Source organism: Plenodomus lingam (genome assembly GCF_022343315.1).
Source record: "Plenodomus lingam strain CAN1 chromosome Unknown contig_23, whole genome shotgun sequence".
NCBI classification, from domain to species: domain Eukaryota; kingdom Fungi; phylum Ascomycota; class Dothideomycetes; order Pleosporales; family Leptosphaeriaceae; genus Plenodomus; species Plenodomus lingam.
Window position 1 is genome coordinate 231545 of NW_027093940.1, and position 16534 is coordinate 248078.

General features: G+C 50.2%; 8 protein-coding genes across 8 annotated transcripts; 3 read left to right on the forward strand and 5 right to left on the reverse strand.

Moving 5' to 3' along the window:
- Nucleotides 1-597: 597 nt before the first annotated feature.
- On the reverse strand, nucleotides 598-1224 carry IAQ61_005787 (uncharacterized protein; the record flags this gene model as incomplete). Its single annotated transcript, XM_066096934.1, has 1 exon — nucleotides 598-1224. The coding sequence occupies one exon, from the start codon at nucleotides 1222-1224 to the stop codon at nucleotides 598-600; it is 627 nt and encodes a 208-aa protein (XP_065952926.1).
- Nucleotides 1225-3102: 1878 nt separating this feature from the next.
- On the reverse strand, nucleotides 3103-4239 carry IAQ61_005788 (uncharacterized protein; the record flags this gene model as incomplete). Its single annotated transcript, XM_003836173.1, has 1 exon — nucleotides 3103-4239. The coding sequence occupies one exon, from the start codon at nucleotides 4237-4239 to the stop codon at nucleotides 3103-3105; it is 1137 nt and encodes a 378-aa protein (XP_003836221.1).
- Nucleotides 4240-4612: 373 nt separating this feature from the next.
- Nucleotides 4613-6850, reverse strand: IAQ61_005789 (uncharacterized protein). The gene is made up of 3 exons (XM_003836172.2): nucleotides 6364-6850; nucleotides 5009-6288; nucleotides 4613-4946 (listed from the first exon to the last, which is right to left on the reverse strand). Exons 1-2 carry the CDS (start codon nucleotides 6701-6703, stop codon nucleotides 5012-5014), a joined length of 1617 nt encoding a protein of 538 aa, XP_003836220.1. The 5' UTR covers nucleotides 6704-6850; the 3' UTR covers nucleotides 4613-4946; nucleotides 5009-5011.
- An 806-nt stretch (nucleotides 6851-7656) lies between these two features.
- Nucleotides 7657-7839, reverse strand: IAQ61_005790 (uncharacterized protein; the record flags this gene model as incomplete). The annotated part of the gene is made up of 1 exon (XM_066096935.1): nucleotides 7657-7839. One exon carries the CDS (start codon nucleotides 7837-7839, stop codon nucleotides 7657-7659), a length of 183 nt encoding a protein of 60 aa, XP_065952927.1.
- IAQ61_005791 (uncharacterized protein) lies at nucleotides 7829-8992 on the forward strand (the record flags this gene model as incomplete). The annotated part of the gene is made up of 1 exon (XM_066096936.1): nucleotides 7829-8992. One exon carries the CDS (start codon nucleotides 7829-7831, stop codon nucleotides 8990-8992), a length of 1164 nt encoding a protein of 387 aa, XP_065952928.1.
- Nucleotides 8993-11868: 2876 nt separating this feature from the next.
- Nucleotides 11869-12180, reverse strand: IAQ61_005792 (uncharacterized protein; the record flags this gene model as incomplete). The annotated part of the gene is made up of 1 exon (XM_066096937.1): nucleotides 11869-12180. The coding sequence occupies one exon, from the start codon at nucleotides 12178-12180 to the stop codon at nucleotides 11869-11871; it is 312 nt and encodes a 103-aa protein (XP_065952929.1).
- A 314-nt stretch (nucleotides 12181-12494) lies between these two features.
- On the forward strand, nucleotides 12495-12707 carry IAQ61_005793 (uncharacterized protein; the record flags this gene model as incomplete). Its single annotated transcript, XM_066096938.1, has 1 exon — nucleotides 12495-12707. The coding sequence occupies one exon, from the start codon at nucleotides 12495-12497 to the stop codon at nucleotides 12705-12707; it is 213 nt and encodes a 70-aa protein (XP_065952930.1).
- A 181-nt stretch (nucleotides 12708-12888) lies between these two features.
- On the forward strand, nucleotides 12889-15484 carry IAQ61_005794 (uncharacterized protein; the record flags this gene model as incomplete). The annotated part of the gene is made up of 4 exons (XM_003836170.2): nucleotides 12889-13308; nucleotides 13361-13468; nucleotides 13522-13703; nucleotides 13756-15484. 4 exons carry the CDS (start codon nucleotides 12889-12891, stop codon nucleotides 14366-14368), a joined length of 1323 nt encoding a protein of 440 aa, XP_003836218.2. The 3' UTR covers nucleotides 14369-15484.
- Between the last annotated feature and the right edge of the window lie 1050 nt (nucleotides 15485-16534).

The window sequence follows — 16534 nt, forward strand, 5'->3', positions numbered from 1 at the left end:
TTTGCATGTAAGGCGCGTAATATAGACATACATAGCACACATCAACATTCTCTACAACATCAACATGAACACAGCTTGCAGACCAAGCACTCGAAGGCTGAAGCATGCACAACATGATCCGTACCATAGCACACACACACAGAAAAACACAAGTCGCTCTACTTCTGACCTGCAAAGCCCGAACAGCCGTGCGCTTTCAAACAAAACCCAGGATGAAAACCATACGCAGCATTACCGGTACCTCAGCCAACCCCATTTCAAAACGACCTCTCAACTTCAAACACGAGGGAATAAGAACAAGCTCTTGTCTAAAAAAAAACCCCCCCAAAGCCCACACTGCGCCACACACCTCCCACCTCACCCTCCCCCCAAGAAAATGATGATAATCATTGCTGACCCCAAAACCCCCTGCACGCACCACCGCCCCTCTCCCATGCCAATTCCAATCGCGCAAAAAAGCTGGCGCAGCACAACTTGGTACAACGTCACAACGTGACACAGACCAGAGCGCTGGCGCCTAGCCATGTCCAACCGCCCCCCCCGGCCCCCACCCGTCCGAGCACGTCGACGAGAAAACGCGTGGGACCTTGCGCGTGGTTATTTGTCGTGCAGCATCGTGGTTTTGTGATGTGGGCACAGGCGTGCTGGAACATGGCTGTAGTGGGGGTGGAGTGGAGTGGAGTGGGGTGGGCTAGGTAGGGTATGTATGTAGCTATTTTGATCGACGACAGGGTAAGTATGGATCTCCTCACCGAGTTCCGAAGTTGTGGACAGCGCGAGGGCGTGGAAAATGGGTCGTTCCTGATGTGCTGGCGTTTGTTGGCGGGTGATGGTTAGGGAGTGAAATGGCAGCAAGGCAGACAAGAGGGAAGTGCGATTTTGGAGTAAGGAGAAAGGGGAATGGTGGAGGGGAGTCACCAGCTGAGCTTGGTAGGGGTTCTTTCCTTCTTTCCTTCTTTCTACTCGATCGTATTCCCGGGATCCGGATGACATGGAGGTCGGACCTCGTGACGTGTGAAAGGATGGGGATTTAGCGAGGCAATGAGAAGGCGAAGAGATGCTGTGAATGCCTGCTGAAGCGCCAGCACCAATGACACACAGTAACATGCTTCGGTATTGCCACAAGTTGTCAGCTTCCATGTTCCATCTCGTACCCCCCAGCTCTGACAATCCAGCGGCAGCGGTACCGGTATAGGTACACCACACCGTACCGGTACTGTCCATGTCTCAGCTCTTCACCACTCTCTGTCGTACCTGCGCGGCGTAAAAGCTCAGCTAAGCTACTACATCCAACAGAGGAGTCGAAAATACAACATGTAGCAGATGGCCTCAGCAGTAAACAGCCCCGGAGTCTAGTCCGCGCTTGCCCATGGTGACCCGGGTTGCGAGATCCCGACTCCTGCACGCCAGGTCGCCAGGTCGCCGGCAGGCATGCAGGTGCAGAGGTGCGTAGGATCGAATGCAGCCTCGTATGCGCCCACCCTGCAGCTTACAAGCGTCAAGGGTGGACCGAATTACCACCTCATTCTGCGTCAGAGTGGGCTGGAATGGCATGCTGTTAGATAATGTAGGTGAATGTACGAGAAAGGAATTGTGAGAAGTTGCATGGGGGTTACCTACAGCAAGAGGACGCTTAAGGGTACCGTACCGGTACCGGTACCGGTAGGGTAGGTAAGTTACCGGTAAGCGACGGGCTTAAGTTAGAGTAGCAGATCGGTACGACCGCGACGCATGGAAACTCTAGTGAGATATGTAGAATTGGTGATAGCGTCTGGCTCTTGGAAGAGAAAATGAATACATCACACGATCGTTGTCGTATTCTTTCGTAATCGTTTACGAAAGCTGAAGCCTTTTTTACCTGCTCTAATCGCTTCCATGGCTCGAAATGTGTCATCATCGGACGGCAACGTCATGGCTGTTCTCCAGGCTCCAGGATTCGCATAGTAGACCTGTCAATAGAGTAGCCTGTGGAGAACTGCTCGAATTGTGAATTTTGTAGGGGAGAACAAGAAACGGAGACACGAGTGAACGTGACTGGTGTGCCTCAACTATGTCATGACTCTGAAGTTGATACATCATCCTTCTTTCCTCTCTGCTGTCATGGCCGATTCCAAACTGTCCAACCATCACTGCCATATCCGGCCAGCCTACTGTCTGTATGCGGGAAACTGCATCCTTCTGGGAGACAGCAACTACCGACAGGAGCCCTATCCGACAAGTCGCAACTATAGAACTTCGTCAGTGGCACAACTTCTCACTGTACACTAATTACTCGCATCCACTGTAGGCCCACAATAGCAGACATTGCATTATCGTCGCGTAGATTCCATCCGAAAGCCAGCAGCCACGTGCACGCTTGGTAGATGCAGGGACGAATGCGGGCATATCCAGGTTCATGAGATACTAAACCATGGTATTCCGGCCATGAGCTGTGGATTTAGTTCTGCTAGGTTCTGCGGCTTGCAGCGTTGGTGTCGCCATACATGCTTGGAGGGTTCACGATATGTTCGGTTGCATGAGCTCCGCGGCTTATGATTAGAGGACGAAGATGGGGTCGATCTCGCAGTGGAGATTAGAGTTGTGATTGTACGGTCGGCGATAGTGAGACGAGTTAGACGTCCATGTCTGGTTGTCAGCATACTAAGGCTATCGCAATTCGCCAAAGACAAGTTCCAAATGGGGACTTGAGCTGAGAAGCTCCAAGATCGCCTATCTGCTCTTCTGCGGGACTGTGGAGTATCATGCCAGGCGTATGCACAATGCCGTAAAACTCGCATTGGTTTTTTCGTTTAGACTGATTCTTACTCCATCCCCTGCAAAGCGGAATATCCCATGCTGCAGCTATAGCCTTTTGATCTGTTCCTGTACGGATTCGGGGATGTGCTGGATTCGGAAATCTGACTATAGGGATAGCAGTGACAGCTCCACCTGATAGAGAAGCGTTTGATTACTGTGTGTACGTAATATGCAGGAGTACTTCGGCGGCATGCTTCCATCGTAGTCTTGATATTCTGTTGTCGTTTCAGGCCGCTGGGCGGTGCCAATTATTCCGAAGACATAAAGCATGGCCAGCTTCGTCCTAAACCAATACCATATTTTACTTCAGCTTTCTGTTTCCCATACTAGCGTCTCCCCTCCTTGGAAATGCATTGTCGTCCATGACTGCTTCCCACCGAAAGCTTGCGCACTCATGGCGAACCATGCTCTCGCCACAACAGCGCTCGCCGGCTCATTGTTGCCCTCCATCTCGATATCTGGGTCTCCCCTGGCTTTGTTCCTACCCTTGAAGGCTACTCTTGTAATTGCGATGAACAAGTCGCGCATGAATGCGGGTGGAATGAAGCCTGACCACTTTACGCATACCATGTTTGTTGCAGCGATCCCGTGTCCCAGATCTGGCACCTCGTAGCGCGACAAATGCGGATCGATATTATCTCCTTGTTTGATCCGAGGTGAGGTCAAGCCCACCAAGTGAAGCCATTCGAGCAGATCTACAGCATTTTCGTCATCGTACAAGTCGTCCAGATGGCCGATTTTGCATTGCGGAACCAGGACGTTGTCCAGCCTTGTCGTGCTCGGTTCGATCTTGTGGATCCAGGGGGAGTGTTTTGAAACAGCCTCCTTACCATCTGCCAGCGACTCAGCAAACGAAGGATTGAAGTTGTAAAATAGCCAAGTCAGCGATTGATCGAGGACATTTTTGCACGCCCATTGTAACCTTCCAAACGCTTTCCCGCCATGCTTCATCGAAGGAGCTTTCAAGTCATACTCGACGATCCAACGCTGCTTTTGATGTTTCTTGCCTCCATCCTCAATGGGCTTTCCCTGAAGGCCACACCGCTCATACGTCGGCCGGTTGAGCTCCATGCGCAACGTGCCATCGTAAAGCTCAAATCGATTGTCGACCAGGGGACGACCTTCACTCAGCATCGTAACGTTGCCCTGCTTGATATAGCTGTTCAGAAACTCGGTTTCCAGGAGATCGCCAACTTTGATGTGCATCCTGGCATATTGCGCTCTAGCTGCGCCGTCCACATTGTCCAGCTCGTGCTGTACAAGGTCATAAATTTCCTCAGGTAAGATCAGGTCCAGGATGTAGCTGAATTTCTGCTCACCGAATGCAGAGAATGGCTTCTTCTTCATAGATACATTTTGCGGGTCGATGTATGTAGGTAGTATGCTGTGTGAGAAATATATTTTTGTATTAGGGCCCGCGTCTTTGCGATGGATATCAAGCATTATGCCGGCAATGACTTTTTGGCACTACTTGTTAGGCTCACTATCCGTATATCCTGATGAGAATGCGTAGGTGGTCAATGGAATCGGTGTTCGCGTATATTGTGGTGTTGTAGACCTCGCGTTGTCGTGAGAAATTCGTCGTCGCGTGTGCATGTGACCATGTTCGTTGATAGTTATATCCGACAAGTGCTGTTATCTCCGACATCAGCTGGTCTTGTGAAGACATGAACATCGAGAATTTACATGTGCGTTGCAAAACAATTTTTTCTAATACTAAAACGTTTACACTCCATAACAGGCGTAAATATAGACCATGATGTTTTTCTTAGAACATAGACAGCCTCGTATTAGGGTGTCGATGTTAGGACGGGACTAGAAGAGCTTGAAAAGAGTATGCGTGTATGTGTATGCGTCTGGTCTGTATATATATATACATATATATACATGCATCCCCCTTCCTCACTTCCCACCCAAGACCAAACCGAAAGAAAATCTTCCAAAAAACGCCTCGAAACATGCAATCGCCCAATCAAGCACATAGCAAAAATCACAAAGTATAAAAGTAGAAAGTAAAGTAAAAAAAATGAGAAAAGGTCGAACAAGATGGCAACACATAGCCCACTGACAACAAGACTCATCTCCCCCTCTTCCCCACCCCTGGGACACCAAAAAAGCTTCATATTATGACCACATTGTACGCTATACATCTAGATGTCATCAATCGTCAGTAATCAGCCCTATCCTTGGCACGTATTTGTCAAACCCCAACCTTTCAACTAGTCTCTTCTTTGGCCACGCCCAAGCCGTTGGTTGTCGTCACCAACCCGGCAACCACCCTCACCTCGCTAACATGTTCGGCCTCATCCACCATCTTGACCTCGACCCCTTGCCCCTCAGGAATCATGCCATGGCGGAGTTCCCAACCCGCACGCTTCGCCAGCTCGGCCACGACGACGTCGCAGTCACCCAGGAGATTGATGTCGAAATTGATGTGGTAGATGGGATCTCGCGAGATGTAAATCTGGGGCACGTCGCGAGGTAAAAAGTTTGGAATTTCCGAGACGGGTGCGACTTTCATCGAGGTGCCCATGACGATGACGAGGTCGACGAGGTCCTTGTCGATGTCCTTGAGTCGGTCGAAGAAGTCGTTGGGGAGTTGTTCGCCGAAGAAGGTGATGTCGGGTTTCATGATGCCTGGCTCGGGCATGTCGTAGGCACCGTCTGAGTCGGAGTCTTCGTCGCTCGAGCGCTTCTTGCGGGCAGGGTTGGCGGTGCCGTTGGAGTTCCGTTTGCGCTTCTTGCCGGGCTGTTGTTTGGCGATTTCGTCCATACAACGCTTGCATTCTGCAGGCTTTTGGGCGCGTACCGAGTCGAAGATATCTTCGCCAGGGACTTTGAATTTGCATTTTCGACACGTGGCCGTGGCCCAGGAGCCGTGACATTGGATGAGTTTGTCTTTGCGGATGCCGGCGTGGGCTTCGACGTTGTCAATGTTCTGGGTGTAGTTGGTGAGGAGCTTGTCCTTGTCTTGCAGGAGTCGTATGAATTCGTGCGTGGGCGTCCACTTTTCCAGGTCGGGGATGATGTCGCCGGCGAGGGCATAGAAGGTGCGAGGATCTTGATCGAAATTGTGGATGTCAAAGACCTGCTCGGGCTCGTCGTAGCCCATTTGCAGGAGTCGCGAGTAGAAGCCGGTGTTCTTGGAGCGGAAGTCGGGTATGCCGAGGCTCGTCGAGATGCCTGCCCCGGTGATGACCATGATGTTCTTGCGCTCTCGCAGCAATTGCGCGGCGTCGTCGATGGTCTTGTACTGGTCGAGGCGTGGACGCTTGTTCAGCTCTCTGTTTATGGCCAGGCCAAGCAGCTGGTAGAAGTTCTCGTCGGGGGCAGCCTCGAGGAACTTGGGGATGCGGACGCCAAAGGCAGTGCACAGTTTGCGGGCCGTCATCTTGTCACTGGTGATGTTTTCCATGACGAACTGGCTGGCGCCCACCTCGTGCAGGCGCTGGCGCAGGTGACGAGCTTCTTCAGCGGTACATGTTTCTGTGCCTATAGTGCGATAGTGTCAGCCGCTGCATGTCATGGAAGAGTGGCGCATAGTAGCAACAGAGGAGGAGGGCGCACCATCGGCCGAGTATTCAAAGGCCTCGACTTCGTCCAGGATCTCCTCATACAGCGATTCCGAGTCCCAGGGGCCGCCCTCATCATCGTCATCGTCGTCGGCGGCAGTGGCGTCAGGGTATGTAGGTAAGGGGGATTGGTGGGTGTGATCGTGGTTGTGGTTGTGGTCGTGCAGTCTGGCCTCAGGAACGGTACCGGTAGTAGCAGCCCCATTGGCAGTACCCGTCGCATCAGCGACACCACCACCACCACCCACAACGACAAGATCGGACTTGATGCCCTGCACAGACGGCGGGCGGGCGTCGCTGGGGCCGACGTGTCCCTCGGGGGCGTGGACAGCCATGGTGATTCGTGGTCCCGCTCGCGCACACTGACACTGGCACTGACACTGGGCAGCACTGACAGGCAGTGTCGGTCCCCAGTTGCTCGGGCGGAATGTCTGGGCGGATGTCTCTGGGCGGCGGGCAATCGTGCTTCAACCGTCGACGGGGGGGGGGGGGGGAGTTGTGTGGGCACATCAATGGGAGGTGGGGAGGGAATACATGGCGCTATGCCATTCTGGGCGCTCGCTACGGAGATGGCCGCACATGCAACGCTGACTTGCACTTGCTTCCACCACCACCACCAGTGCACAATCAGCTTACTGTTAGCTACACCAGAGTCCACACCAGAGTCCACCAGCATCCTAGCATCATCCACAACACATAGCCTCTCTCGTCTGTTCTACGGCTGCGTGCCTCTGTTTCTCTCGTGCACTCACTCCGGACAAGGTCGGTGGGCGTGGCCGTGGCCGTGGGCGGAGACAAGTCGCCGCGTCGCCTGTTCAGTCTTCAGCCCAGCCCACCATGCACTACAGCACACCCTGCAAGTTCTGCTGTTATGTAGCCAAATACCCAAGTGTACCCAAGTACCCAAGTACCCAAGTACATACTCTTCGCTACCCTCGAGTTACCCTCTCTGGTAGAGTTGGCATCGTGCCAGGATCAGCTAATCGTATTGGCTTGTCCTGCCCTCGCCAATCCTCAAAGCCTGCGCCGGGCGATCAGCATCAGCGCATTTGCTTCCACCCGCCTTCCAAGATTCGGCCTTCCTCCCCGCATGTGTGATGTGCGAAAGAATGTCATGCAACGCTCCCGGCCTGCAGCCAGCCGAAGAATTAAGCCAATCCAGCCACTCACAGGCCATAGAAGCCTCCCACTCGGCATCCCGAAAGCCTCGTTGGCGGATGCAGCCATGGCCCGCGCCCGTTCGACAAGTCGCTTTTTCGTCGGTGTAGGAAAATACATAATCCCCAAATTATACGCAGCATGCAAGCCCTTCATAAAACCTTGGGCCTCCTCCAGGCCACCCAGGTAAGACGTGTTCCTGCATCTTCCATCTTGCCTCTCTGTCGTTGCGGCTTTCCTCTCCCTCCTTGTCCTTTTCCTTTTCGTTCTCGTTCTCCTTCTTCTGCTTCTCCACCTTGTAAATGGTAGCCATCATCGAATTACCAGTACCATCAATGGACTCTCCCATGCTAGACCTCGACACCACCAACATAGCCGACAAGGTCTCGCCGGTGGAGACGAAGTACGAAAAGCACCATCCTCTCGTGCAACCAACACCACACCGCGCCTTGGCCCAATTCCGCGCCCAACATAGCACATCCCAGCCGCGGGGTAAATCAACCTGTATCCCACAAAGCAGCAAGCTCGAGGCACTTCCTGTCGAAATCTTCAATCAAATCCTGTCTCATCTTACCCATCCCCGCTCCCATCTCCCAGGCTTCACCGAAGCCCAGAGCGCACATGACTTCCCTGCTGCTGCCAAATACGCCATCAAAGGCAACGAAGACTTGACACAGCCTTCGGTGATTCCCAATTGGGCCTCTGACTTGTTCTCCCTCCACCAACTTCCCCACCCTTTCAATGCACTATCGTTGACCTCACGGCGCTGCAATGACTTTGTCGAAAGCTACTGCTCCCACCTCGTGCGCGCCTGCAACGACACCATGTTCAACCTCCCCTTTGCTCAATTCGACAAGCACGGCTCTCGCTCCGTCTACCCAGATCTAAGCTCCATCGTCTACCGCCGTCTGTGGTTACAGCACGCCCCTCGGACCTGTGTCTACTGCTACGCCGTGCTGGACTGCTACCCTTTCCTCGTAGTCAAAAGAATCATGACCGCATGCATGAGCTGCTTCTACAGACAAACCCTCGTACGTCATGCACCCCCCTTTCCCTTTCCTTCCAACCCCACGCTTGACCCAGTCACAGCCTTTGGCAGAAGAGGACGAAGAACTGACTTTTCAAAAACACAGACAATCGAAGAAGTTTCCTCTCAATATCACATCTCGCCCGCTGCCATATCCTCGTCCCCCTATATCCGCGGTATCCCCGGCTGGCTCCTCCGCATCGACGTCGAAGCCCTCGCCCTGCAACTCTATCGCACACGAGCCTTTCATAATGCCCACAAGGAGCAGTTTGGGAAACCGTGCTCGCTGTGCGGCATCACGAGGTTTTTGCCTGAACTATCCGTTGCCAAGTCGAGGGGTGCGGTCGCGGGGGTCGCTGTGGGTGCGGGTACGGGGACAAGGCAGATTGCGGGTATGAGGAAGAGGAGTACGAAGAGGAGTGTGAGATGCTTGGCCTGACAAGTGCACATCCTGTTGGGCAAAGAATTTTTTTGTTGTTTTACACGCTTCTTTTTCCGTTCCTGCATGCATGCGGCTGTCATGAGGCTGAGGCTGAAGTGCATTGAGCTGGGCTGAGATGATGTCATCCACACACCTCTTACCCACTCTGCTCTCCTCCCCCCTGCACTCCCTATATCCCACTTGCCCCTTTCCCGGCTCCCGTCTGCATCTTGATACCTCTCCCCTCCCCTTGTTATACCCCCCAAAAAGCTATCCCTACATATTTTCCACCCCGACCTCGGTCCTTGTTTTTCTTTTTCTTTCGGGAAGTACTGGCTGTTTCCCGATTGACATGCTCTAGTTCAAGTTTGATTTGGTCTGGTCTGGTCTGGTCTGGTCCAATCGGGGCTGGTATTTCACCATAGCAAGGCAGGTTATACTATGTAGATGGATAGATGGATAGATGGATTGATGACGATGATGACGAAGCACGATGGATGAAGATTACGAATGCATTTGATGTTCAGGATTTTTTTTTTCACATTGGGGGTTGGTTCTAGTGGTTGCTTGTGTACGATGTGTGATGGGAGGAGTATTAATATCAATATCAATGTCGATGGCAGTATCAATACTATTCTCAGCATCAACACTATCCAATCCTCTTCGCAACCCCCCCCCCCCCCCCCCAGAAATCACCTCTGCTCGTGTACACGAAATAGTAAGTATAAGCCCACGCCCTCCTGTTAAGCCCTCAACCTAGCACCTCCCCACACTCAAGCCTCCCCCCGTCCCTTGGACTAAACACCACATCCCCTCCTCCATCCATACCACCCCAATCTCTCCCAACCCAGATACCATCCCTTTCCGATCCCCGTCCCCGTCCCGCTCGCGCTCGCAAGAACAAGAAACCCGAAACGAGGCGCGCGCGCTAGTTTCAAAGTCTCAAGGTTAACTTTGGAACATTGAAGAGTTTACCCACGGTAGCCGAGGTGGTTGTGCCGGGCGGCGGGTTGGGGATCGGGTGAGTAGAATATGTTTGGAATTAAAGGTTTAGCTTGTTGGACCTATAGGTAGTAGAGAGTACGTATATATGTACAAATAGTTGGCTTTCAGCTAGTGTGATACGCCAGATACTTCCAGCATACCATGCCCAACAATTCCACAATACGTGACGGGTTTGCAGGCGGGTGGGTGGGTTATCGGAATAGCTACCAGTAAACACCCGCAGTTACCTACCTACAGTACCTACCTACCTATCCCCCGCTACCTACCGTACCGCAAGTTCCGCACCCCATGAAATTAAAGTCCGGCCAATGAAATCGCGCAGATGCGATTCCAACAGTAACCCCAACGTCGCTGCGTTATTTACCCAGGCGCTGGGGGCGCGGGGGTTTGGGTCTGGGTCTGCGGGTTCGGGGGACCCTGGGGTTGTGGAGGGGCGGATGTTTGTGTGCTGTATTTCTTGTGGGAGGGAGCCTGGGGTTTGGGGAGTGAGGGGTTGGAGTGTGGGTGGGGATGGATTAGGCAGTGTACTATATTGTGTTTGTGAAATGAACTGCATTTTTTGGTTGGTGTAGAGATGCAATTTGCCATATGCCGCACATGCCATGTAGGTAAAGCTGCCAGCCCAAGTCCAAACCATACCCCCCGACAACCCCCTCCAACCCAACAACCTTCCCACACAACCCCATCCACAACCAAACCCCCACAAAAAAACACGCACGCAACAGCTAAACCAGTCCATACCTGTTCATCCACCCACGTTGTAACAACCGCACCCATGCTCAAAGGAACACAAAAACGTGGGTGTTTCTGGACATGCGGGAATATTAATGCTGGCTATAGTGTCACGAGTATACTTACCGTGTTGTGCCGTGGACGTGGTAGGTAATATGTTTGGTGGCGAGGGATATAAATAACATACGCTAGTTTGGTGTTGGTGGTGTTGATGGAGATAAGTATCACTTAGCATGTTTAAGGTCATGTGTGTATGCTAGGTATGTATCACGTCGTCCTTGGAAAAACTTTTTGCATTTCATAATGGGTCGGTCATCTTGGCGTTTATTCTGCTTTAGTACCGGTAGGTGTTCGCTGCACACGGGAAAAATGAATATTCATTCCCTCTCCCGAGCCAAAAAAAAATAAGAACACACATCCCATCCTAATACAAGAATCAGGAAATACAACATAAGGTAAACGATTTTCATGGCGTCACGGTTGAAACGTCATGATCTTATACGTTCCCAACCATTGAGGAAGCAAAGATCTGCAGGCGTTAATGATGTCGCTTTGAAAAGCATCAACAGAATCTTACGTCCACAGTGTTCTTCAACCAGCACTCGATCATTTCAAGTCGAAATGTAATGGCCTATCATAATTATTTGTTCCAGTGTTCGAGGCGGTAGTTCTGATCATGTGCCAACCGGCTTTGTCTAGCTTTATCAACAGCCCCTATTGTTTCATTCACTTCCCCGTGCCATCCTCCTGGCAGAGGCAGACAAAGATGGTGTTTATGGGCTTGAATGTGCGCGGCCAGGCCGGTTTAGGGAGCTAATAGTAATTTCAAAATCGAGCAGTATAACATGTAGAGCTTCGGTGACTTGCAATAGTCTGACAAGAATAGATGACACTGAAGAGATTATAAAAAACTGCTAGACTATTCCAAGAAATGAAGAAGGCCTTGTATGTTATATGCTTATTCACACTCTGTGTAGTATTGATACATAATACAGTGGTAACTTTGCACGTCAGTGTTTAAATCTATTATTTGCCAACGTCAGTATAAAGCCGGCCCGCTGTAGTTTGACTTGAGGGGCTTGTGATATAACGGACGAATCACCTTTGCCCAGCTCGATTGGCCGCTCAAGACATGAGGAGAATTCGCGTCTTGCAGCTTACACGAGACCAGCACCAATCGCGCGGTGGCAGGAGAAGAACTTCCGAGTAGCTATGGTGCCATCTGCCATCATCTTACTGGATCCATCAAGCCGGAATGCAGCTGCCTCCGTCACGGCGTTCCAGTGTATAGGGGACACGATGCTGACGACGGGCGATAGGCAGGTAGTACCGCACACGGGCCTTGATTGGAGCTTTTGTCCTCTGTCAATAGTGAGTACGGTAGTAGACTGTAGCACAGTTTGGATGGGTGGCTGCCCACGAGCAGCGGCGACTGATAGCAGATATTCGGCCTCCGCCTTCTGCTCCATGGCTCGAAGAGGCCACTGTCACATCAACGGTTGATACTGCCAGGTTATTCGATGAAGGGTGGTTGACTAGCGCCGATAATTTATCCGGGGTAGCCCCTTGTGAGTGATCGCTCTCCCGGCTCCCGAGCCACTTTGCCACACCAGCCGGAATGAAAAACGCACAGTGCCGGCTTACTACTCTATTCACTCTTCAACGGCACACATCAGTCCCCCTTCAAGACCGCAGGCGACAATCGCATCACGCCCGATGTATTTTTCCAGCTCCTTATGTGGAATTGTTGAGTAGAGTGGATGTTCTAGTAACGCCTCCGGCCATGCCACAAGATCGGCTCCTATCGTCGTCTCCGAATCACCTTGTGCTGCGGCCGGCTTCCAGACGCCCGCGCACCGTGCGACTACTCAGCTACCCCGGCATCAGGCTTACCATTCGCCAGAGTCGCATTTTCCGTCTCTCCATTGACAAGCCGCGTCAACAACTCTGCCTTGTACCTGGTCTTTTACTAGACCCACAGCCTACTCCAGGGTAGATGCTGCTGCAAATCACACCGCGAGCTTGCTGACGGCCAGAGTCAATGGTTAACCTGGACCCATGCGGGTGGATGGGCGAAGCCGCCCTCACATCCAGTACCCGCAACCTTCTCCTAGCACGCTGCCATGTGAGTGTTCCACTCGTGCTTCCAGGACAGGCATTTTGTGACCTCGCCTAACATGCCCCCCCAAAACGATGGCGAGTCCACAGGGTTTCGAGGCTTGCTTGTGCACGACAGAGCTGAATTCAAGGAGAAAAGCACCCTGTCCTCCCACGTAGCTTTATATCAATCCCCAGTCCCGTGCTTTTGGTATGGCAGCGATGCTTGCTTCCTCACTCAATCATCAGATTCGACTGAAGTACCTTCCCGGTACTTCGTCTGCCCACATACCATCAACATGAGATCAGCACCGCCATCCGTCCGCAAGACATGGCCGAAGCCAAACTATGTCGACCCAGACACTCGGGGAAACGGCTTAATGATCATAGAGCTCACACTGCTGCCTATTGCTATGATCGTAGTTTTTCTGCGCATGTGGATCCGAATTAGCTGGCTCAAGAAGTCCTGGTGGGATGACTATTTGATGATTGTTGCCATGGTACGTTGGGTCTGTTCGGAGGGGCCGAGTAACCACGTTAACGCCTGCATAGATATTCTCGATTGGTACCACGGTGCTCGTGATTCTAGCAACGCAGCTGTATGGGTGGGACAAGCACGTCTGGGATCTCACCCTTCCTGAACTACAAACTGGACGCAAGGTACGCCCTTGTGTGACTCGTGTTGCCACCAGCTCGGACTGACCATCACCCAGGCTTCCATTGCCGGCCAAACACTTTTTGTGCTCGCGTCTAGTACAGTTAAGATGTCTATTCTCGTATCCTATTTTCGAATAGCACCAGAGAAGTCCCTCTTTCGGAAATTAGTGTGGGCAACCTTTGCTCTCGTCTTCGCCGCCTTCATTGTCTTCTTGGTGGCGCTGTGGGTGCAATGCATGTAGGTGCCCCTGTTTCACAAAAAGATTTGCTCCACGTGCTGACTGTCGCAGCCCAATCTCGAGTTACTGGACTTTCTCGGCGGATCATCGTGACTGTATACCAGAAGGGCCTCCACTCGTGGTCCAAAGTGTCCTCAATGTCGTGACAGACTTTATGATATACGCACTGCCGATCCCCACACTCTTCTCGCTCTCGCTGCCTTGGACACAACGTCTTGGCCTCGTCGTCCTCTTCTCCGTTGGAGGTGTCATCGTCGTCGCCAGTAGCTTCCGCGCCTATTGGGTTCATTACACCGTCTTTGAAACCTATGACGCGACATGGCATGGGTACCAAATCTGGGTCTGGACAGCCGTGGAAACCAATGTCGGTGTGATCTGCGGTTGTATCCCAGCGCTCAAGCCATTGCTCTTCCCGAATCGCGCACGAAACAATGGCTCAAGATACGGCTATGGCTCACAGAACAGCCGAAGGAAGGAGAAGGTCACTCCTGTGATTGATCAGGTCGAGATGGACACTCGCATACTAACCGAAAGCGATGAGTTCAAGGCATCTACATCTGGTTCAGTACATGACCAGATGCTATCGGTAAGACCGATAAGTGGCGATACGGACAAAAGTCGTTATGATCACGATATAGAACAGCAAAAAGCTTACATGTACTGATCGTCAGCACTCATCATCATTAACATTTGTAATTTGTATTTTGGGATCTGCTTGCAAGCGCCTGTATCTAGAGCGATCTCCTCATGGTTCGTCCTTGCACCATTTCATTTTCTTTCCCTACAATCGCTCCTTTTTTCTATCCGAACTCAACGAAATACCCTGGCGGCGGACCTCTCGATTTAGCGCTGTCATCTTCATGACACTCACTATGTTGTTTCTCTTTCTTTGACTAGCGAGATTGGACACATAGCTGGTAACGGAGCTCTAGTTAAATCTACTTGATCATCCCCCATCACCTAGTGTCAGACTAGTCGGCCGGTCTTGCTGCACCACAGTAGAACCGCTCTCCGTTTATGAGAGTGCATTTTTTTTCCTGCGCCGGGGCAGCGACAGAACAGATCGCTGGTCGCAATTTGCTGTGGTACAAACGTGTATGTCGGTATCATGCAATGAGATCCTCCCATAGTGTGTTGGATTCGTGTTGGTCCCCGCACACAAACGCAGTCGCAAGGATGGCTAAAATAACAGGACAGGATGTTTGAGCAAGGTGCGACATGCTCAGGCAATCTGACTCCGTTTCCATCATGTTTCCTTCCATGGCCAGTCCGTGCTTCGATCATGACGTCCACCCCATCAAGATTGCCATCTATCAACGGGCCTTATGATATTCGCCGCATGAATCAGGAATCGGTTGCGGCGATTGCGAGGCTGGCCAACTTCGCTAAAAAAAGAATGAACCTGCCAGGATTGTCGGATGGCCAGCGCAGAGTCATGCCAGTTACGGATGACGGCCATGCCACGATATCCGTCCGTCCGCAAACAAGAGACGGCATGTCGAAACAGACCCTGGGTGTAACAATAAGGCAGAATTGCCTGCCCATTGTTCTATGCCGAGTCAGGCCTGATAAAGGCCCGACTTACTAATATATATAGAGAACAGCTCGCCTATAGTTAGAATAGGCATGTTCTTCTTATCCTTTTGTATAAGACCTATAGGTGTAGGAATCTTATCCTTTTCTATATAGACGCGCACTCCTATATACCTTTAAGTTATATAGGATACCTTTTAGATACCCTACCTACCTAAGTTATTATATTATAAGAAGAATATTATCCTAGCTAGTAATAGTATTTAAGAATATTACACTTATTATTATTTTAAGCTACTAATTTAGTTCTAGTAGCTATCTAACCCTGTAACTCTATAGTTAGAATAGCTATTAGAACTTCTAATAACTAAAGCCTATAGGCTTAGACTTCTAGACCTATAAGTAGTACTAGATTACCTTTAGAAAAATCACGTTAGATTATATTAAGGTAAAGACCTAGAGACTACTAAAAGCCTAGAGGAATTAGAGGTAAAGCTAATATCCTCCTATAACTAAACCCCCCCCTAAAGAAAAGATTTATTATTCTTATTAACTATAAAATATTAAATAAAGGTAAAGGAAGGGTATCTAGTTTAGCTACTTTTAAAAGCCTATTTACTAATAGAAAGAAATTAGATAAGGAAGACTTAATTAATAACACCCTCCTAGAAGGACCTACTTCCTATCTATCTCTTAAGGTACCTTATGCTCCTAAGAAATCTTAAAGTAATACCTCCCTTAAAAATAAATATATATTAACCCTATCTAAAAAGGAGAGGTTAGAAGAATAAGTTAAATAACTTACTAATTAGTTATATAACACCTCCCTCTATAAGGAGATATAGGGTACTACTTAACCTAGCTAGTCTTTAGCTTCTATATTAAACCCTATAGTATATACTATAAAAGCTAAGAGATAATCTAAAAAGATACTAAATATCTCTACACTTAGTAATAGTGCTAATCCTACTTTTAGATAATAGTAAGTATCTATTTAGGATAGGCTAGAGATTAATATTAATTACTACCCCTCTTCTAGAGCTTAGATAGCGTTAGTCTAGGGATACTACTTAGGACTAGCAAGAGAATACTTAAAGCCACGTTACCTATCTAATTCCCTAAGTCTTTAATTCTAAAAAGCTAAGGAAATAATTACCCTCCTTTAAACTTACTTTATTACTAGAAATAAGATAGCTAAAAGTTAGACTATATTTAACTACCTATATATAACTAATATAGAGATATTCCCTACTTTTAAGTTATAATTCTAGAGTCTTGCTATTAGAGGAGAAGTACC

Excerpts from the sequence above, each read along its gene's own strand:
- IAQ61_005789 (XM_003836172.2), bottom strand. The coding sequence starts at position 6,703 with ATGGCTGTCCACGCCCCCGAGGGACACGTCGGCCCCAGCGACGCCCGC. Across the intron at positions 6,289-6,363 it reads CTTTGAATACTCGGCCGATG|GCACAGAAACATGTACCGCT; the intron begins GTGCGCCCTCCT and ends ATCGCACTATAG.